General features: G+C 38.0%; 1 protein-coding gene across 1 annotated transcript in view; it reads left to right on the forward strand.

Moving 5' to 3' along the window:
* The first annotated feature begins 4,969 nt into the window (after positions 1-4,969).
* Positions 4,970-23,766, forward strand: part of LOC137931456 (V-type proton ATPase 116 kDa subunit a 1-like) — a 64,398-nt gene continuing 45,601 nt past the window's right edge. The window contains exons 1-2 of the mRNA XM_068774833.1: positions 4,970-5,101; positions 13,505-13,628. Coding sequence (XP_068630934.1) covers positions 13,512-13,628 — 117 coding nt within the window. The 5' untranslated portion in view covers positions 4,970-5,101; positions 13,505-13,511. The remainder of the gene's footprint in view (positions 5,102-13,504; positions 13,629-23,766) is intronic.

Here is a 23,766-nt window from a genome sequence, read left to right on the forward strand (position 1 = left end):
TACATATATTTATTAATATTATTTTTATCACTGTATTATTTTTTTTACTAAGCGATTCGTAACTGGATTTGCCTGTAAATCTATAAATTGACTTTGGCTACACGAAAAATAAAAAAATGCGGTTCGATTTGGACACTGTGGTGTTTTCATTAAAATATTTCACCGGTAGATGTTACAGTTCCTCTGTGAAGAATTATATATTCTTGTACATTGTATGAGTATATATAATGTTTAGTTGATCATGAGGTCACAAGCGAGCATTGATTTACCTTACGTTCATCTTGCAGGAATGAATACTCTTTTCAAGCAAAATTCTTTTACTTGTTTCCGGAGTTTTTATATAAGATTTTCTGCAAAAGTAAAATCTTTTCGTTATATTCTTTTTCAAATGTAGTTTTATTTGGTCTACAGTATTAATTATTTAATATAATTGTGTATATTAATGTGGTATAAAATGGTTATATATCTATCTAAAGACAAAAAATATTGCTACGTATTATTTGTGACAGCCCTATTGAGTAGACGCATCGCCCAAAGGTCGCGACCGTTGACCCCGTGCGTCAACGGTGTGATATTATCTCCATCGATATTGTATAACAATTAATGCAACATATGTAGTGGAACAGATCTGTGGGTTACGTAGATCGCGGTTTATATCTCCGACGGACCTAGAATTTGTAGTTATTAATAAACATAACCGTTGATAATCAATTATTTATATTATTATCTACATAGAATCAATAACAGTGACCGATATTAAACGTAATGAGAAGGGATCCCACAAGAGATCAATATGACACAGACTATAATCAGATTGAACTCCTCTATTGAGACATTTTTCAACATAAATTGACAAGAGTTTCAAATATTTATTGTAATCAGACATTACCTTGCAGAAGTCCATCCTAAGTAAGAAAAGGACCATAATTTAGCCACTTCCGCACATGCAGTGGTAGTCGTGCAATAAAGTGCACCGAGTCTCTGTGTTTGGCACTAATCGGTGTAGCATAACTCCTGAAGATGCCCCGTGAAGGGGTGAAACACGTGTTGAGTGATTTGGCGGTGGCAGTTGTGTGATTCGCATTGTTTGCCGCATACGCATTTATCAGCGGGCTGGCGAGCGGTGCACTTTGTTGCACGACTACCACTGCATGTGCGGAAGTGGCTAAATATTGGTCCTTTTCTTACTTAGGATGGACTTCCGCAAGGTAACGCCTGATTTCATTAAACAATCACACTATATCAATGTCATTATTCAATACGTATATATGTTTTAATTAAAGTATTATTATTTAACACTATTATTCATTATCGTTATTTCAAGTGTCGAACGTCTACTACTTGGAACAGGCCACCCCATAGATCTTCAATAGGGTCAGTAGGAAGCAGCCGGCAATCAACATCTTCTAATAACCTTAACAAGGTTGTCCACGTTGTGGGTAGACATCTCATACTGGGCTGGTTGCTCTGTTGTTTCCACCCTGGAACCTTATTAACCAAGCCCTGGACTACTTATTGCCACTTGAACCGTCCACTGCTCTTTAATAAATACTTTCGTTCGTCTAGGAATCTCTACAGTACTGATTTGATTTCGTGAAGATGTTTATTAAGTATATTTATTAGGACCTTGAATAAGTTCTCGCTGTTTTTTGAAAGATGGCGTTGCGGCTCTCTGCCTGACTCTGTGCCTGGAATTTCGTACGGTAACAAATCACCAAAATAGTGCTATATGTAACCTCAAATTATAGTAGAATAGAGTTTACCACAGTGTCAACTACATATTTATTTGCCTTTTGTGAAAATGTGTACTTTTGTGACAAATAAAGTGTTTTTGCGGGGAATTTTATTGCACTGCTTTATTCAGAAAAAATCTGCAGCAGAAGCACACAGAATTCTCGTTGAGACATATGGTGACAATGCTTTGTCGAATACAACGTGCAGAGACTAGTTTAGGCGCTTCAAAAGTAATGATTTTGACCTTGAAGACAAAGAGCGTTCTGGAGCAACGACAAAATTTGAAGACAAAGAATTGGAGGCATTGCTTGAAGAAGATCCATGTCAGACGTTAGTAGAGCTTGGGAAAACATTACAAGTAGATGCGTCAACAGTTTCAAAACGTTTAAAAGCGTTAGGAATGATTCAAAAGCAAGGACGTTGGGTGCCTTATGAGTTGAAGCCGAGAGACGTAGAGCGACGTTTTCTCATGTGTGAATTGTTGCTTCAACGATAAAAGAGAAAAGGTTTTCTGCACCGTATCGTCACTGGGGATGAAAAGTGGATTCACTACGACAATCCAAAGCGAAAAAATCGAGGGTCACGCATCAACATCGTCGCCTAAACCAAATATCCATGGTTCTAAGCTTCTTCTCTGCATTTGGTGGGATCAGCGGGGCGTAATTTATTATGAGCTGCTTAAACCTAATGAAACTATCACGAGAGCTCGCTATCGACTTCAGTTGATGCGTTTGAGTCGCGCTCTGAAAGAAAAGCGGCCACTATACGAGCAGAGACACGACAAAGTGATTTTATTACATGATAATGCTCGGCCACATGTGGCAAAACCAGTCAAAACTTACCTGGAAACACTTCAATGGGAAGTTCTACCCCACCCGCCGTATTCACCGGACGTAGCCCCCTTCGATTACCACTTGTTTGGGTCGATGGCGCACGGTTTAAGCGAGCAGCGCTTCCATTTTTTTTGAAGAAGCCGAAAAATGGCTTGATTCATGGATTGCCTCGAAAGATGAGTCATTTTTCCGACGGGGGATTCAATTGCTACCAGAGAGATGGGAGAAAGTGGTCTCTAATGATGGACAATACTTTGAGTAATGTCATTGTAAGCATTGTATTTTAAATATTTTTTTTTTTGAAAAAAAAAAAACAGCGAGAACTTATTCAAGGTCCTAATATGTTTGGGCAATTATTAGGATACTTTAGTTTTTACTTTTATCTTATCATAAGTTGTTAATTATTCCAACTAAATTTATCTCAGTATGTTCCAAAAGGTAAACTGACAGAAAACGCTTTTAAATAAAATAATTAAATTCGTATCAAATTTTATGATTCATATATTTATTCTGTATTAACAGTGTATATAAATATAAAGGTAATTAATATTTATTTAATCTAATAATGAAATTAATAAGTAGTTTTAATTTAGAGAAACTAAATTATTATTTATTATAGTCGTAAACATGTCAAAAGGTTATAGTGGATATACGATTGTAATGGAATAACACTAAAAGCTTGCTATTTACAATTTAACGCGAATGCTGTTTGTTCAACTGGTTTAAACACACAAATAGCATGCATTTAGCGCGCATAACTCACAATTAGCATGAACATTCGCATCTGCTAGATATCAAGCGATTTCAGTAAGTTCTTTAAAGATGTTATTTTTATTTCCTTTAATCTATCAATTCCCCACATTGGCTGGACAGTCGGATATATTAAGTGCTAGGTTTCTTCCTTTTTAATCTTCTGCATACACCCTTATCAAAATAATCAAGTAGTTTTTTTTTTATAAAAATAATTGTTTCATTCAACAAATAAATATTTTATCACCTTTCTACGTCATGAAAAGCATAATATTAATGGGGTCATATGTTGAAATCTTTGATTTAATTAAATTTTTAGATTAAATACTCCATACCCTGCTACCAATCACTACAGTAACTTGTTGATAGTATTTTATGAAAAAATTAAGCATTCATAATGCACTTTGATACTGTTACAAGCTTATAATAACCGATTATGGTTTAAGGAAGGTGAAGGGAAAATGATGGTTTGAAATCTAAAAAAATAGATCAAACAAAACTTTTCCCACACCAAACGGCCAAACAAATGTTGTCAATAAAGAAAAAAACTCGTATAGTTAATCATAGTGTAATAACATTATTGAGTTCAAAAAAATGTTTTTGTAAGTGATCATTACTCTTATCATAATATTATTCAGTAAAAAATTAAAGGCATAAACCTTCATTTGTTTATTTTTCTATTGAACTAATAAAAATTTTAAAGCTAAAGCGGCTTTATAGATAGTGAAAATTAATGATAAACAATAAAATTAATTTTTAAGTCCTAAACAGCACAAAGTTAGGTTATATTTACATTAGCAAAGTATAATTTTTAAATATACTTATTTTTTTAAAGGTTATGTCACGCTAGTTTTTCTAAATTGCTCAAAATTTTCTGTATCTTCCTTGTCAAAAACAGTTTCTGCAATTTTTTGGAAATACGGTTAAGTTAACAAAATTATTAAAGTAATCGGCAGCAAATTATTAATGTCATTTCACGAAATGTATCCAGGGACCGGAAAGTAATGTCGTTTTCTTAATTTAAATTCATACGATTATATTTTTAAGAAGTTTTTATTTCTTAACAACAATATGTTCACCTTTGTTATTAACAACTTTTTGCCATCTAATATACAAATCTTCAATGCCGGAGCGGTAAAAATCAACCTATTTTTCTGTAAAATATGTCTACAGAAATGACATTACTTTCCGATCACCCTAATATCACATCAGCAGAATGATTGCATATGATCATTACCTAAAAGGTTTTTTATGTATAATATATATAATAAATAAAATAAAAATTGATACAACAATAAACATAGCATATGTAAACACATTTAACAATTAAAATAAAAAAATCGGATATATCAAAATGTCTTGTTTATAAGCAATTTCATCTCGTAAAATTTTCTACACCTTGAAAATTATTCTATAAATACTGTAACAATATTTTTTTACTTTCATTATTAATAAAAGAAAGTGCTTATTTACAAGTTATAATATAATATAATGCTTACAATTTTATTAAACATCACATTATTACAAACAACATTTTTATGACAAGATTTAAATAAATAAAATCTGTTCTAAATAAAACAAAAGTTACAAATAGAACAAACCGTTTGTGAAGCTCGCGGGATCTACCTAGAATTCTTCAGTGCATGCGACACTATCGCGAGTGTCGCACGTTGATTATTGTGTTAATTTTTCATCGGAATGTGACTACCGTCTTAAATAAAATCAAATAAAAAGGTTTTCCAGGAATATTGTGATAAACATTAACATACGTTTTGTCAATCCAAGTGAGTAGTATCCATTTTTATGTGATATTTGATTAGCATACATTTTAAATTCCAGTTCATTCCTGAGTTGATATTTGAAATAATAATAAGCCGTTTATTTTACATATCAAACGGATAGAACCGTTGACAAATTTATATTAACAATTTCATTAATAATAAGCAAATTTTATTGTTTTGTAAAATAAAGCATTATTTAAAACGTAATTAAGTTTATATTTCAAATAAACACAGAAATAAAATTGTATAGAGAAGTTGTAACAATAAACTATCTTATAATAAAACGATTGTTATAAAGGATTTATTTATTTTAAACATTAGAAGTTTGTATATTAGAAATGTGAAGAGTATTTGAGCCAAATGTTTACTCACAAAGTTTGGATAAAAATAGAAAAAAGGGTAGAGTAGATAAAAGTCCCATTTGGCTGAACCGTTAGTTACAATTATCTAGTTCATGATCGTATCAATGGATTCCCGGACAATATTTTTGATAAAGCGAGAGTACTATTTGGATACGGTCCAGGACTAAAATACAATGCTTAGCTGTGTCTCGGTGCAAGTCTGCCTGGGATCTCTGGTACATCCAGGCCATTGATATGCGGCTAATGTGTCCAAAGGTGACGAAAACGCGTGTTTAACATTCCGCGCCTGCTATTCTGCATCTATGAAAAAGCGAACGCATCCATTCTTTTCTTTAAATTTTTTAATGGCCGCCATTTTTTGACAATACTGTTTATTCAGTAACACGTGTTTAAAAGGGGGTTAAAATTTGATCTTTCATTAAATTTTGTGGTTATTGAGTGATTGAAGAACTGAAGCTTAGTACCGTACTTGATTTGATTGTATGTATATCCTAAGATAAAAATTCCCGATGGAGTGGATTACATATGCACTACAGGGCTTTTGTCCCAGCTGTGGGAATGTAAGGCTTAAAAAAATTACGAACATTAAGCAGATAGGAATTATTCTAAAATAAATGCCTGATAATCGATATTCAAAAGTAGATACATAATTGCCATTTCATATTTATATTGGTGTCGGTTTAGGTGATAAATGATAAACATCTGAATCCAGTCAAGCTTTTATATTTTATTTTGTATATTTTACTTGTATAGTACACCTATTTTCAATAGCTAGGTATGTTCATTAAATTTTTTTTTTTAATTGTTATGTGACAGGCCAATAACATCTGCCAGCATAAAGTCTGCATCGACAGATAATAAATGACAATTAATTTTAAAATTTAGTAATTCGAATTTCGAACACGTTTTTTCTTACTATATTATCATTACATTATTTATTATTTTTTAGTTAGGTTATACTGTATAATAATTGACAGCAAATAAGTATTACATTCACCCCTTTAAGGCTTTTATATCTTTTACTAATCATTATAAAATATATACTAAAGAATATATTTTATATCTTAGAAACATTCTGATGGCAATGCCACGACAACTGAAATTTTATTGAGCGAATGATTATTACAATTGTTTCTCTAAATTATTTAACTACTTATTGTTAAAATCAGGTGTCGTCAATCTTTTCATTCGAAAGACAGAAACAGGAAACACAAAGTAAGATAGTGAATCAGGTCGCCATTTTTTTTTAAAGTAAACTTGTTTTTGGAAACATTTTTAAAAAGATACAGGTTATACGATCATCTTATATTTTCTCTGCTAAATATGTTTGTTCATAAGATTCATTAAATGAAAGTTATATATATATATATATATATATATATATATATATATATATATATATATGTGTATATATATAGGTATTGTGAATAATTAAAGCATTTCTTTATGTTGTAATAGAGTTTAATCAACAGGATAAGTCACATATTTTTAAATTTATTTACGTAAAAAATTAATTACTTTATGCATCTGTTCTGTTTTTTATGGGGAGCCGGTTGATGTGGCGTGTGTGGGGGGGCCCACACTAGGTGGACCAACGACATAGCCAAGTAGTTTAAAATTATAATTCTAATTTTGTGGTATATTTTTTAAAGCAATTTTGGTGATAGTTGAAGTAATCAAAATGCCACATAAGCCACGGATTTGCGACCCCTGGATCTAACCAAACACGTGCCTATGTTTAATTCTGTACCAACATACGATGCTATAACAGATTATAATAATAATAAACATAATAAATTCAATTGTCAGCCCGCCGCCGATTATGCATTGTTTCCGGCTTGCGTTTACTTTTTAATTGAACGAAGGCTTTGAATGTACACGCGCGGTAATATAAATACATCATTATGAAGAACCAAATACGAATCTGCTAGTAAATATAAGTATTTTATTAATTGTTACACATAGATATTTTTATGGTATTGATTTTTTGCAGTCAAATATTCTAATTGCGAATATCTTTATTCAAATGCATTTACACACACTTTTCAATCTTTAATTATTGTAAAAGGTAAACTAACACCAGCTCGGAATGTTAATCTGATGAGAAAAGCCGGTTCGAAACTTAATACTGGCTCTTTTTAAATTAAATTAAATATATTATAAAGTATATATCAATACATTATAATATCAAGCATGTAAATGAGTCAACAAAAAAGTCCAATAAAAAAGATGGCCGCTGGAGTCTTAAATCAGGACAGACATCCTCGTTCAGGTTGTTGGAACACGGGGGCAAGGGGAATCTATTAGGCAGGACTTTGTCCAAATGCGGACATCCCACCGCTGAAATAATCGACGATTATTACTAATAAAACTAAGTAATCTAACAAACTGCAAAAATTCAATTATAATGTGTTAATACGCTATAATTTTTGTAGGGTAGACGCATATTTTTGCAAACATTTGTTCGTCGAATATAGCATTATCCGGAACTGTGTTATATTACAAATTTATCCTGATCGCGCAAAATTCTAATAGAGCTGCTGGCATCACTGTTTAAATCAAATGATTGAGGTTATTTCTCAGACATTATATATACACACACACATATATATATATGAAAAACTATATGTATATATGAAAATATACTTGTATATTAAATGATTTGCTTCTTTAAGAAAAATATGATATGTGTAATCTCCCTAATATTGGATTTTAACGAATGAAACTTCACAGACGATAACGTATTTCGTGGTATATTTCGATACGTTTTTAATAATATACACAAACAACACTAAGGTGCAGTTAAACTTCGGTTGTGTTCGCGGTTCGCGGGGCTGACGGACTGGCAATTGCACAGGTAAGGGGCTGACTTTTTACACCCCTTGCGGCATCCACATGTTGTACCGTTAGAAAAAAACATATTTTTAAAATTAAAAGGGTAATGGGCAGAAGGCCTGGTCTTATTCTTTTACACCGCAGGTCGGTACTACCCTGATGGTGGTGGTAAGCAGCCGCACGATCTCCCTGGACTGGTCAGGCGGCAGCAGGTTGAGAGCAGGAAGCGCCGGTAGTTGATAGGATGTGTTCGTGCCGGTGCGAGATATGAATATATCTAATCTCAATGACCGAAGGGGTGCGAGGCGATATAAAGTTTGTGGCATGAATTAAAAGATGCTCCGAGAATAAAAAGAACTAAGTCGAGAATTTACAACGTAAATTTATAATATAAATTCCAATTGGCCCGGCGCGTGAGACGTCACGTAGTTGGTGAACGCAACCGACACAAAGTGAGTGCGTCGGTGCGTGAGACGTCACCTAGGTAGTGAACGCGACCGAGGCCAGGGTCCTTCTTCCGGGCTACGGATGTAAACTACTGTGGCTGGTGCTCGGGCGCATTGGAATATTTGTTATAAAAAAAAGGTCCGCTGAACCACTAGCACGCTTCCACGATCCCTCGCCACTTGGGATGTACCATTCCCCGCGAAGTGTTCAACAATTTTTATTATTGTATTGCAATTTATGTGTCATTTTTAGAGTTTTTATATATTCTGGTTAAAATTTTAATTAAAACGTATGGGAGGCTAGCATGCAACGTTACAATGTGTCCTTTAACCCTTTCCACTCCAATGTCGAGTGTCACTCGACACTGATTTTGTTCCACAAGCTCCACTGTCGAGTGATACTCGACATGGTGTAATACTTCTTTTTGCGGAAAATTTTAAAACAGGAAAGATTTTTGTTACTAAAATGTTTGAATCACGAATGAATGAAACATATTCTAGAATCGCAAGATACTATATTTCAATTAAAGTTTATCGATGCTACATAACAGCCTTGGAGTGGAAAGGGTTAAACAAAGAGTTTCACATTTCTTACATTCAAAAATACCACGCATCTTACACATGTTTTAATTTTTATTAACGTAACCAGTTATACCTCTGCCCTTTACGAACGGTACTTACAAAACATACCAAGTAGCAACAAGTATTTCCTTAATACAAAATAATACCTGATATGACTACAGTAGTGCACTTGACAGTGAATAAAAACGAATTTAAAAAAATTAAGATGTAATAACAGTTTATTCCCCTTTTGCGATCAATAAAATTATATCGAAGAAAAAAAAGTAATAGTACATAGATAACTCATTTTTGATATTAAAGATGCACCGAATACAGGTTTAACTGAAAACTAATATACGTTTGGAATATGACGTTTAAACAAAGTAGTAGGGCTATAATAATATTATATTGCTTTATTATTTCATCATCAACATATCAGTGTATCCGGCGTGTTTCTTACCTTAAAGAGTTCGTTTGTTCAACTTGTCGACATATAAAATATACGAAACATTTATTAGAACAATTGTCAAAAATCTAGTATTAGATTAAAATTATAATTATGATGAACTTTAGTGTCTAAACAGTTTATATTAAAACCTCTTTGATAAATTTAATCCGAAAAGAATATAAAAAAGAATACGTCAAATGTCGAAGCAAAATATAAAGCTACCGTCACACGATTTTCGGCTGTCGCTCTACACACGATCTGTATAAGAGCCGTTTATTTTGAAAGTGGCATAAGTAATTTTTTTTTAAATAAACCTATTGAATGGCAACAGTAAATAGAACTAAACGGTATCTAAAAAACTAAGTGACTTATGCCTCTTTAAAAACAAACGGTTCATATATATAAGACAATCTCTCCCGACTATATAACAATAATGCATTGTTTTGAAAACAGAGAAACGACATTTAAAGTTTGTTATTTAAATTGTAGATCCCTTTTAAAAGTTTATTCTGCAATATTTTAAATTATCGCTTTACATCTCAAATACAACTGCTTTACCGACCGGCGACCGCAATGGACGCCATCATAGCACCATTATTAACAGCGCCATCTATGACCTGTCAAGGATAAACAGCCACTGCTTTACCGACATTAAATAAACGCGGCACAATACTAAATAGAAGAATATAACAGAAATTAATTTCTTTACATATATATTAGAGAAATCATGTACGATTCTTTAAAAAAAGGTTTGTATTATTTATTTTATTTATAAATAGTTTTGTTACACATGGTAATCAAAATTTTATATATCGAGATTTTCGAAAAAAAATCTTTTTTCTAATTTTACGTACAAATAAGTTGAAGTACCACTAAACCCAGGAGCCGATTTTTGTGCACCTATTGAGGAGAGATTCCTCGTAAGTTGAATTTGCGGGTATTGTTCGCTTTTATCCGATATTTTTAACATCGCCTGTTATTCAAAAATATAAGATCCGAAAAGATATAACTCCTATAGTGTCATTACTTCATGTATTAATGTATGAGATTTCAATGCGATGTCTATTGCTTAGCTAATGTATACGCGCTATGAGAGCGGCGGTGTGAGATCACCGGGGCACGTTTGTTGCATCTTAGTTTATATTGTTACGTACCAGGGCTCGAATTAAAATTCCACTGGTACTAATAAGATGTATTTATTCACGGCACCGATATTACAAACAGACATAAATATGAATTTCGTAACTATACGAACACTAGACTGAAATTCTCTGAACACCTTCAGTATTTACGACACAAACTCTACTTTAAACCACCGGTAACGTCTTTTCATCTCATCGCCTGCTTGGAACAATCTGCCGGCTTCCTTATTTCCAGAGAAATGTGACCCAAGTCTCTTCGAGGTTAGAGTCTGCGTGTTACATCTTCTACTCTCGATGACTTAGTGGTCAAAGCCGGATTAGTACGCGATAAAAAAAACTTTACTGTTTTAATTACTTTGCAACTATTGATGTCGCACCGTCAGCCCCGACTCTCTCGTTAATGGAATTCGTCTTTTGTTCCCCGTGGTTTGCTTTTGTATTTGAGCGGTCGTAACAAAACCTATAAATGTACGAATACTGCAAAATTTTGACCCAAACTATGACAGCGACTATATCAATGATAGCGTCCAAATTTGAAGTATTTATTCAGATTTGGAAATCAAAAAAAAAGTATAGATGGGTAATGAAAATGAACAGATTTTCTATCACATCTTCTACAGTAATACTCCGCTTTACGCGAGGGATACGTTCCAAAAAAAATCGCGTTAACTGAAATTCTCGTATAACGAGGTTTATAATTAAACATAGTCAAAAATTATTACAAAAAAATACAAATAATTTTAATCAATCACTTTAATTCTAGGAACACTTTATGCAACACATACTCTTATTTTTTACGGAAAAATACATCTATTGTCTTTTGGGTAACGTTTTGTTTACGTTCTTGTAAAATACGTTCATAACACCCAACACTGTTTTTAATTGTTTGTCAGATGGTCAAGACACCATAGAGAAGTTGATGACTACATTATATTTATACGCACTCTTTCGCGTAATTCGAGGCATTTGAGCGCGAAATTTGCAATTCGCGTTATAGTGAAACCGCGTATAATGGGGTCGCGTACAGCGGGGTATTACTGTATTCATATTTCCATATAAAATACTGTATTGTCATCTCAGTTAAACAATTTTTAAGATCATGTAGTTAATAATATATTACCTGTAGTTGTTCGTGACATGCGACTGCGTTATTGCGGTCTATACATAAATTGGTCGTAATTTATTTGTAAGGTCTTCGACCCTGCCGGAGTTATTTGCTCAATGACCATCTCCGTTGGATCAATCTGTTGTTACTATAAGATCTGTGAAGTGTCCTATGTTCGCGCCTGTGCAATATAAGTAGTTTGTACCGAAGGTTAAGTTTAAAATTCGTAATATACTTCTAATTTTAAAGGTTTTTTAAAATGATTTTCCAATAAAATCGGATTGTTTATTCTTATAGTCTGCCAGTTTGGCAGGGTAATCTTGGAATATATATTCCTAATTACTACAAGTTCAACAAATAGCAAATGCCTTCGAAACTTATGCTTTGAATATATTTCAGTGCATGTACTTATATAAATCAATATATCATCTAGTTTATTATTAAGTTGACCCAATAGACGCATTTACCAATTCTGTTTCTTCAGCTTCGTTTTAGTCTACAGATGCTCATTGCAGTATAGATCTACTCCAAAGATATTTATGGGGGAAATACTATAATCGCCACGCTTGGCGGGTTGACGATAGCAGAGTGGTAGCAGTAGTAGAGAGAGAGAGATAGCAGAGTGATAGGAGAGTAGAGAGCAGTATTTTGGTAAATAAGGGATGCTGTTGCCCGTACTCTGAAGATTCTTTGTGAGCATTGATAATCATATGTAATTAATGCACAAAGTGTGAATTATACAAGATTGTATATTTGAAATCGAACCCATGAACTACGATCACAAATCTCCGTGCTCTACCGCACGGCTACCGCTGCTCACAACAAATTCTGTCTATATTGTAATAGATTTTCGGTACAAGATATTTCAATGTTTTTTGTTCACAATTGTTCAGTTTTGGCTGCTACTAGTTTTTATAGCTCTTTTATTTTTATCATTTTATTTAATAATATTTGGAAACAATTTTTTTAATAATATTAACTGGGCTATTTGTGTACTTTGATTCAATACGTTCTGTGGTACCGCGGGTACTTTACGTTTCGAGATCCTGTTAGCATTTTACGTTCTGAGATCCCACCAGCGTTTTACGTTCTGGGATTCCTCTGGTATTTTATGTTCTAAGATTCCGACGTCGTTTGACGTTCTGAGATTCCTGTGATATTTTATGTTCTGTGGTCCCGCTGGCAATTTAATTTTTGAGATCCCGTTGGCATTTTATGTTCTGAGATCCGCTGGCATTTTACGTCCGGATATCCAATTGGCATTTTACGTTTAGATCTCGCGAACATTAGGGAGCAAAGCGTGGAAGGCTTATTCTAAAACTCATGTATATGTACATGAGTTTTAGAATAATTTATTTTAGCAACCAAGGAACTATAGTTTGTTACACTTCATGTAATATAGACTTCCCTACTGGTTTTTATAGCCATTTACAACAGGTGCTTAGTTTTAATATAACATTGCAATTGTAGGTAATCATGAAACTTACATTTACTAAATTTTTTTAAGGTTCGCCATGGGGTCTATGTTCAGGAGCGAGGAGATGGTGCTCTGCCAGTTATTCGTGCAACCAGAAGCCGCATATATATCTATGTACGAGCTAGGAGAGGCTGGGATCGCGCAATTCAGAGATGTAAGTGTATTTTACTAATAATATATTATGAATTGCGAAAAGGAACCTATTTAGCGTTGTCGCTAATTATAATTAGCTTTGGTTACGCTAGGATAGGAGTAGCGTAACCTTTTAGCCCGTATTCACTATAATTAGTCTAAGATGGTGCCTTCATCATCCACTCAAACCCAAGAAAGGCAGCAATGGGTAGTGATCTCGTGTTGTTGTGTTGTGTTGTGATTTAAAAGCCTCTAGAGAGAGTCTAGTAAAAAATCTTTTTAATTCTAAGGTAGGCATTAACACGCACTTTTGAATCGTCGTATTTTAATAACGAGTGTCTGGAGGCAGATTTATGTTTTTAAATACAATTATTTCAAAAAGTAATAAAGAGTTCGGGGGTTAGGTGGTATCGTAAGAATCCAATACAATAATAGTCGGTACATTCAGACGCTGTACCTGAGACAATAAGAAAAGTCACGTACACCGCACACCGCTATCATCGCTTTTCGATAACCAACCGGTATCGACATCAACTCTACTATCGTATTATATGGAATCATTGTTGTAGATTTTTCCGATACTTCTTCAGTTGGCGCTAACGCTTTTCAAAGTGGTAGTAAGTTCTCCCTTATTCTGCCTTGTTATCTTTGTGTCTGAATGTTAAGTATTATCGACAAGTGACATCCTAAGCCGAGGTCCTCTCTCTCTCTCTAGTCACTTTATGGAGCGTCCACCAAAGCGATTTACAGCTTGGCGAATTGAGAATCCGGTAAAATAAGAGCCATCGAGTTAAGCTATTTTAGACGTTTTGGGCTAGGCGCCTTCTGTGCCTTGTTAACTTAAATCCACGAAATCTGCAAATGCCATTTGGACAGTAATAATAGTCCTGTTTCAAAATAAAATATGTAATACGATTACTCCGAAACTATATTCTATTTGAAGATTGTTTTAACTATCAAAATCATGAACATCGCTCTTAAAAATTCTATCGAGACTATTCCTCCGATATAAATATCTAAATGTCCATTATCTGGTCCACATTTGTTTTGGCAACAATGCGTGAACTAATTAGATAGGCGTGTTTACTGCCTCAGTTCCCGAAACTCCGATTCCGTACTGTGTAAATATTTATCTTTTAACCCTTCCGACACTGCTGGCGGATGTATTCTGTATCTTTTTACTCTTTCGTCACTCACTTGGCTTACCTTTATATAAACAACTTTTGTAGCAATAATGTTTTTTTAATTAATTCATTATTAAAACATTTTTACTGCTTTTTTTTAATGGAATCAGGAAGTCTATCCTAAGTAAGAAAAGGACCAATATTTAGCCACTTCCGCACATGCAGTGGTAGTCGTGCAATAAAGTGCACCGCCCGCCAGCCCGCTGATAAATGCGCATGCGGCAAACAATGCGAATTATGCAACTACCACCGTTAAATCGCTCAACACGTGTTTCACCCCTCCACGGGGCATCTTCAGGAGTTATGTTCCACCGATTAGTGCCAAACACAGAATTTTTACTGCTGACATTTTATCGGCAGCTTTGTTTAACATTTATGTTGTTTGTGTAGCATAAGACGTCCACTGTGACTGTCTGTCTGTGACATATATGTGACTATAGCAAATTTTAATATCTTTATTAGAGCCACAATTACTGCGTTTTTTATTTATTTCGTTCACAACTGTGAATATATACTCCATTCTTACTTAAATTCAAAAGAAAAAATGTGTTAAACACATAGTGAATTCAATATATGAAAAATGGATAGTAATGGTGTTATGTAAGTCAATATAAACTGTGTTTTATTTATATTTTAGAATTTTATCAACATTAATTTTAGAATAGGCGAGAGAATCAAAAAATATGTCAAATTTTGATCTTAAATAAATGTATAAAGTATGAAATTTTGGCGCAATTTGTTCGACTAGTTGGCAACTAAAAAGATTTTCTATTTCTCAACTGGCAACCTGATCGGGAAACCTGATTCCTATACTGTACCGCCATTTGAGCTTGTAGGCGGTTACAGTCCATAGAAGTGGACATTGTTTCATTGAGTTTCATATAGGTTAACAAAATAATTTTTCGGTCTTCGTAAATTTTGTCTTAACTTGTTCCAGACTTTACCCAGCGTTCACTTATTACGCCATTACTATCTATTAACCATTCTCTATGATTTGTTTGATTTAAGAAATTGGCTTCAGATGTGCGTTTAAATATTGTGAGGTCCAGTATATATATATATATATATATATATATATATATATATATATATATATATATATATATATATGTGTTTTTTTTTTATAGAGGTTTAAAAATACTTTTACGTATCATAGGGCCTGATGTTGGTGCCCCGTATGTCGGACTCGATCTAGATCAATACCGACTAAAAACAATCCTCTCTCTTCGGTATCCCCGGTCCCCACGGCATGGCCGTTAGGCATTACTTCGCGGGGGGGATTTAGCCGCAGCTTTCTCTGATAGAGTGGCTGTGCAGGCCAACTTCCTCCGCTCCTGCTCTATTTTTCGCAACTCCTTCAGCACCGTCGTACAGTACGCACTCAGGTAAGTTCCCAGGCCGAAGGCGAGGATAGCATTGTAGCTATCAGAGTTTCAGGATAGATTTTGCATCCTACACCTTCTTCCCAAGACCTCCTGGCTTCGTTAAATCGAGGGCAGACGAAAAAGACATGCTCTGCATCTTCAATCATTCCGACACAATTAGGGCAGTCAGGGGAATCTTCGTATTTGAACCTATGGAGATACGCTCGATAACAGCCGTGGCCGGATATCATCTGAGTCAGGTAGTAGTTCAACTCTCCATGATCTCGGTTCACCCATGGCTCTAGGTTTGGTATTAGCTTACGCGTCCATTTTCCGTTTCGTCCATTCTTTAAAGTTTAGCCTATGGTCGATCATTACTCCAAGGTACCGTATAGCTGGTTGAGTTGCGATTTCACAGCTGCCGACATTGAGTGTGATGGTCTCCGCAACTCTCCTGCCAGTAATGAGCACTGCTTCCGTCTTCTGCTCAGCCAGTTCTAGTCCGACTGACCTCATCCACAGAGTGATTATTTGGAAGGATCTTTCAAATGCCCACTTCACTTCCTCCACGTGTTTCGCTACTATAACGACTGCTAGATCATCAGCGAATGCGACGAGTTTAGTTTCGCTGGGTAGATGTTTCTTTAGGAGTCCATCGTACATAGCGTTCCACAAAAGTGGCCCTAGTACTGACCCCTGTGGGACGCCTCCAGTGACTTTGTACTTCTCCGTCCCGGTTTCCGTAGTGTACATGAGGACTCTATCAGAGAAGTAACTAGCGACTATTTTACGTAGGTATAGAGGTACATTCAGTGAGCTAAGTGCCCCCATGATAACCTCCCATTTTGCTGAGTTAAAGGCGTTTTTAATGTCCAAGGTGGCAACCAGGCAGTATTTTATCGAGCCTCTCTTCCATCTTTTCCCAGACACTGCTAGTTTTGCTATATTGACTACTTGCTCTATAGCATCTAGCGTAGACCGGCCTTTTCTGAACCCATACTGTGAGTTAGCTAGGTGGGGTTCAACTGCTGCTTCGATCCTGCTGTGGATAATACGTTCTAGTATTTTCCCCGCAGTATCCAGCATACAGAGGGGCCGGTATGACGATGGCTCGTCTGGTGGCTTCTTACCTTTAGGGAGAAGTACCAGTCTCTGTCGTTTCCACGCGGTAGGAAAGGTGCCTTCCAGTAAGCAGCTATTGTAGGTCTCCAAGAAGACTCCTGGTGTTGCTACAACAGCTTGCTTAAGAGCTACGTTGGGGATCCCATCCGGTCCCGGAGCTTTGTTGTTTCCAACCCTACCGCATGCTACCATTAGCTCCTTCTCGGTAATAGGGGGGATCTCATTCGGATCCACAATCCCTAGTTGAAAGGAGGATTTTGGTTGCGTGGGGAACAGAGCTCTTACAATTCTTCCTAATAGAATAGGACAAGTGGGCGTTGTATTCTCATGTCTCAGTTGTTTAACTACAACCTGGTACGGCTTGCCCCATGGATTCATTTCAACCTCTTCCAACAATATTTTCCACGCGTTTCTCTTGCTCTCTTTAATGGATTTATTTAATTTTAATCGCGCTTCCTTATATTTGTCGTAGAGCTGCTCGAATTGTGGTGTTTTCCGAGCCCGTTGGGAGGTTCTACGCGCCTTAACACATATTTTCCTAAGCTCAGCAATGTTATCATTCCACCAGTACACCGGTGGGGTTCGGTTGTTGTTGCGTCGCCTTGGCATTGTTGCATCGCAGGCCTCGGTCAGCCTCCTTATGATTTCAGCCGCCTTTTCACTGGCACTTTTGGAAAGCAGTGGTCGATCCTCGAGTGCTATCTTGAACAAGCCGGAATCATACATGCTAGTCCTCCAACCCACTAAACCAGTTCCTGTGTGTGGTACTCTATTTGTATTCGGCTTACATGACACCTCCCAGTATATGGCACATTGGTCGCTAGCGGTGTAAATATCCGAGGTCTCCCAACTGCTATTTCCTCTCGCTAGTGTACTGCTGACGAAAGTCAGATCCACAATTGAGCTCGCCTCGCCTCTTGTGAACGTGGGCTTATCGCCTGTGTTAAGTAAGGCGACGTCCAACAGTGACATCGCTTCCAGAAGCTGACAACCTCTAGTGTTAGTAGCTTTACTACCCCAGTCCACTGCCCAAGCGTTAAAATCTCCAGCTATAGCTACCGGGGAGTACATTCGGGCATCCTCCACTAATTTGGCCAGGAACCGGACGAACTCATCGTGTGTTAGGCTAGGTGGTGCATAGCAACTGTAGAAATGTATTCCATTAAATTTGGCTCTTACAAATCCAGAACAATTATTTTGATTACCCTGGAGAGGTTTAGTGCCACATGCCCAGATGACAGCTTTTCCTTCCTTATCGGTGATCCAGTTTAGGTCACTGATGTGCTTATAGGGTTCCGAAATTAGTACTATGTCTAATTTTAGCTCCCGTACAGTCTGCATAAGTAGGTCTTGGGCAACCTCACAATGATTAAGATTAATTTGTAGTACCTTGATCATTTTTGAGGCTGTCTTAACATCTGAAGTGCTTTTTTAAATACAGGGCAATGACCACATCCTGCAATGTGAGCACAGTCTTCGGAATTCGCATTATCAACACAAAGATACATCGGGCTTCCTTACCGCACTCTTTGGCTTTGTGACCTATTTCCCCACATTTGATGCAGCTCTTCGATCTGTCATGTTTGTTGCTGTATTTGTTTGCAACGTGACCATAGTGCCAGCACCTGAAGCATTTTATAGGCCTTTGAGTAGCTCTTATTCTACAATTGACCCAACCTATCTTGATGTTTTGCCGCTTTGTTAAGGTTCTTGCCAGTTCAGCTGCTACTCTAATAGAAGCCGTAAGTGTTCCTCCGTATGCTTTGCGAAGGGACTTGACACAGTGTTCAGAAATTTGGCTTCCTCCGCCAGTTATTTTCTGTAGGGCTTCTACGATTTCAGGCACCGTCGTGGTTTCGTCTAGGTCCTTAATCTCTAATTCCTGTTCAGGTACTTTGCATACTACCGTAGCATCTTTTCCAAGAACTGTGGAAATGGTGTTTCTTATCTCCTGCGTTTTATCTTTTTGATTTTTCGCTAGGATAAGAAGCATATCGCCCGTAGCCGTCCTTCTAATTTTATCAACACATTTGCCTATATGATCCGCGGAAGCATCTTTTTTGACCCGCTTAAGGATCTCGGCGTACTGATCCTTCTGGCTTGGGCGAATGATAAGAGCACTCGGACGCGTTGCTACTTTTTTCTTGGGTTGCTTTTTCTTTTTTACCTCTTTCCACTCCGAGTGATCGTGTGGAAGTGGCGGCTTTGGCTTCAGCTCTGGCCTTACCGTAACTGCTAAGTCCGTTGTATTAGCTTTTCGCAGTTTCGGTACCTGGCTGATCTCCAAGGGTGAAGAGCGTTCCGTCCTTTTGACTTTTCGCGCTTTTCGGCTCTTCGGTGTTGCCGATTTGCATTAATCTTCGGTTTCTTTTACAGTCGTGTCCGAATACGTTCTGTAAAGAGACGATGACGTTTGCACTTCTCCTACAGATGTGGTGGCGTTTGATTTTCCGACGCTTCCAATTTCCCTGGTGATCTTTGCAAACGATGTACCTAGCGCGGCCACATGTTTGCGGATCTCTCCATGAACGTTTAATTTGCCCTTTATGTACTCCGCCAGGGCAGTGATTGTATTTTCGTGGAGCTGTAATGCCTTCTTCAGCTCCATATTACTTTCATTTTCGTTTGTTTTTTTGATTAATTTATCCATGCTGTTCCCACGAGAACCTAGGGAAATATACAGTCCGCTTCGGCAGAGCCCCGGTTACCGAAGTAAGGCCACTTAAGTACGCCTGAGGTGGGACCTGGTACCCTCAGGGGAGCGCTTGCGACGACCATTCCCTGTCGCCTTCCAGTCCTGGGCACGCTAGACCACTGACATCGGGTTGTGTTTTGTCCGCGAGGGCTATTTTATTTCACCCCTACCCTGTTTCGCAAATTGCGACTCTCGGGCTTTCCCCTATCCGCAACCTTGGGGACGCGCCACGTAGCAGTACACCTCAGCCCGTGGTATATCTGTGTGTGTTTTTTTTTTTTTTTTTTTATAGAGGTTTAAAAATACCTTTACGTATCATAGGGCCTGATATTGGTGCCCCGTATGTCGGACTCGATCTAGATCAATACCGACTAAAAACAATCCTCTCTCTTCGGTATCCCTGGTCCCCACGGCATGGCCGTTAGGCATTACTTCGCGGGGGGGATTTAGCCGCAGCTTTCTCTGATAGAGTGGCTGTTCAGGCCAACTTCCTCCGCTCTTGCTCTATTTTACGCAACTCCTTTAGCACCGTCGTACAGTACGCGCTCGTAAGTTCCCAGGCCGAAGGCGAGGATAGCATTGTAGCTATCAGAGTTTCAGGATAGATTTTGCATCCTACACCTTCTTCCCAAGACCTCCTGGCTTCGTTAAATCGGGGGCAGACGAAAAAGACATGCTCTGCATCTTCAATCATTCCGACACAATTAGGACAGTCAGGGGAATCTTCGTATTTGAACCTATGGAGATACGCTCGGTAACAGCCATGGCCGGATATCATCTGAGTCAGGTAGTAGTTCAACTCTCCATGATCTCGGTTCACCCATGACTCTAGGTTTGGTATAAGCTTACGCGTCCATTTTCCTTTCGTCGACTTATCCCAGGACGATTGCCACTGTTGCAAGCTTTTCAGTCTTCCCCGAATTCTAAGTTCAGCTGAAGTTGGGTCTGATTTGCTTTTTTTGCTACGGTACAGATCAGTTCTTTCGTCTGCAAGAAGCGCAACAGGAACCATACCTGCTATCACGCATGCTGCATCCTCCGATACTGTACGAAAGGCGCTAGCTACCCGTAGAGTGCTGACTCTATAAACAGAGGCGATTTTCCGTCGGGACTCCTGTTTGCTCAGTGCGTCGGACCATATGGGTACTCCGTACATAAGCACTGACGTAGTCACCGACGCTAATAACTTCCTTCTGTTTTGCTTGGGACCTCCGACATTAGGCATGAGTGGGCAGAGTTTAGCTGTCACCAGAGACGCTTTCGCTGCTGCTCTCTCAGCCTGATCTTTAAAGTTTAGCCTATGGTCGATCATTACTCCTAGGTACCGTATAGCTGGTTGAGTTGCGATTTCACAGCTGCCGACATTGAGTGTGATGGTCTCCGCAACTCTCCTGCCAGTAATGAGCACTGCTTCCGTCTTCTGCTCAGCCAGTTCTAGTCCGACTGACCTCATCCACAGGGTGATTACTTGGAAGGATCTTTCAAATGCCCACTTCACTTCCTCCACGTGTTTCGCTACTATAACGACTGCTAGATCATCAGCGAATGCGACGAGTTTAGTTTCGCTGGGTAGATGTTTCTTTAGGAGTCCATCGTACATAGCGTTCCACAAAAGTGGCCCTAGTACTGACCCCTGTGGGACGCCTCCGGTGACTTTGTACTCCTCCGTCCCGATTTCCGTAGTGTATATGAGGACCCTATCAGAGAAGTAACTAGCGACTATTTTACGTAGGTATAGAGGTACATTCAGTGAGCTAAGTGCCCCCATGATGACCTCCCATTTTGCTGAGTTAAAGGCGTTTTTAATGTCCAAGGTGGCAACCAGGCAGTATTTTATCGAGCCTCTCTTCCATCTTTTCCCAGACACTGCTAGTTTTGCTATATTGACTACTTGCTCTATAGCGTCCAGCGTAGACCGGCCTTTTCTGAACCCATACTGTGAGTTAGCTAGGTGGGGTTCAACTGCTGCTTCGATCCTGCTGTGGATAATACGTTCTAGTATTTTCCCCGCAGTATCCAGCATACAGAGGGGCCGGTATGACGATGGCTCGTCTGGTGGCTTCTTACCTTTAGGGAGAAGTACCAGTCTCTGTCGTTTCCACGCGGTAGGAAAGGTCCCTTCCAGTAAGCAGCTATTGTAGGCCTCCAAGAAGACTCCTGGTGTTGCTACAATAGCTTGCTTAAGAGCTACGTTGGGGATCCCATCCGGTCCCGGAGCTTTGTTGTTTCCAACCCTACCGCATGCTACCATTAGCTCCTTCTCGGTAATAGGGGGGATTTCATTCGGATCCACAATCCCTAGTTGAAAGGAGGATTTTGGTTGCGTGGGGAACAGAGCTCTGACAATTCTTCCTAGTAGAATAGGACAAGTGGGCGTTGTATTCTCATGTCTCAGTTGTTTAACTACAACCTGGTACGGCTTGCCCCATGGATTCTTTTCAACCTCTTCCAACAATATTTTCCACGCGTTTCTCTTGCTCTCTTTAATGGATTTATTTAATTTTAATCGCGCTCCCTTATATTTGTCGTAGAGCTGCTCGAATTGTGGTGTTTTCCGAGCCCGTTGAGAGGTTCTACGCGCCTTAACACATATTTTCCTAAGCTCAGCAATGTTATCATTCCACCAGTACACCGGTGGGGTTCGGTTGTTGTTGCGTCGCCTTGGCATTGTTGCATCGCAGGCCTCGGTCAGCCTCCTTATGATTTCAGCCGCCTTTTCACTGGCACTTTTGGAAAGCAGTGGTCGATCCTCGAGTGCTATCTTGAACAGGCCGGAATCATACATGCTAGTCCTCCAACCCACTAAACCAGTTCCTGTGTGTGGTACTCTATTTGTATTCGGCTTACATGACACCTCCCAGTATATGGCACATTGGTCGCTAGCGGTGTAAATATCCGAGGTCTCCCAACTGCTATTTCCTCTCGCTAGTGTACTGCTGACGAAAGTCAGATCCACAATTGAGCTCGCCTCGCCTCTTGTGAACGTGGGCTTATCGCCTGTGTTAAGTAAGGCGACGTCCAACAGTGACATCGCTTCCAGAAGCTGACAACCTCTAGTGTTAGTAGCTTTACTACCCCAGTCCACTGCCCAAGCGTTAAAATCTCCAGCTATAGCTACCGGGGAGTACATTCGGGCATCCTCCACTAATTTGGCCAGGAACCGGACGAACTCATCGTGTGTTAGGCTAGGTGGTGCATAGCAACTGTAGAAATGTATTCCATTAAATTTGGCTCTTACAAATCCAGAACAATTATTTTGATTACCCTGGAGAGGTTTAGTGCCACATGCCCAGATGACAGCTTTTCCTTCCTTATCGGTGATCCAGTTTAGGTCACTGATGTGCTTATAGGGTTCCGAAATTAGTACTATGTCTAATTTTAGCTCCCGTACAGTCTGCATAAGTAGGTCTTGGGCAACCTCACAATGATTAAGATTAATTTGTAGTACCTTGATCATTTTTGAGGCTGTCTTAACATCTGAAGTGCTTTTTTAAATACAGGGCAATGACCACATCCTGCAATGTGAGCACAGTCTTCGGAATTCGCATTATCAACACAAAGATACATCGGGCTTCCTTACCGCACTCTTTGGCTTTGTGACCTATTTCCCCACATTTGATGCAGCTCTTCGATCTGTCATGTTTGTTGCTGTATTTGTTTGCAACGTGACCATAGTGCCAGCACCTGAAGCATTTTATAGGCCTTTGAGTAGCTCTTATTCTACAATTGACCCAACCTATCTTGATGTTTTGCCGCTTTGTTAAGGTTCTTGCCAGTTCAGCTGCTACTCTAATA

The sequence above is a fragment of the Battus philenor genome, unplaced genomic scaffold (genome assembly GCF_028537555.1).
Source record: "Battus philenor isolate CCGP_79_NKW_IND1 unplaced genomic scaffold, ilBatPhil1.0.hap1 SCAF_8, whole genome shotgun sequence".
NCBI classification, from domain to species: Eukaryota; Metazoa; Arthropoda; class Insecta; order Lepidoptera; family Papilionidae; genus Battus; species Battus philenor.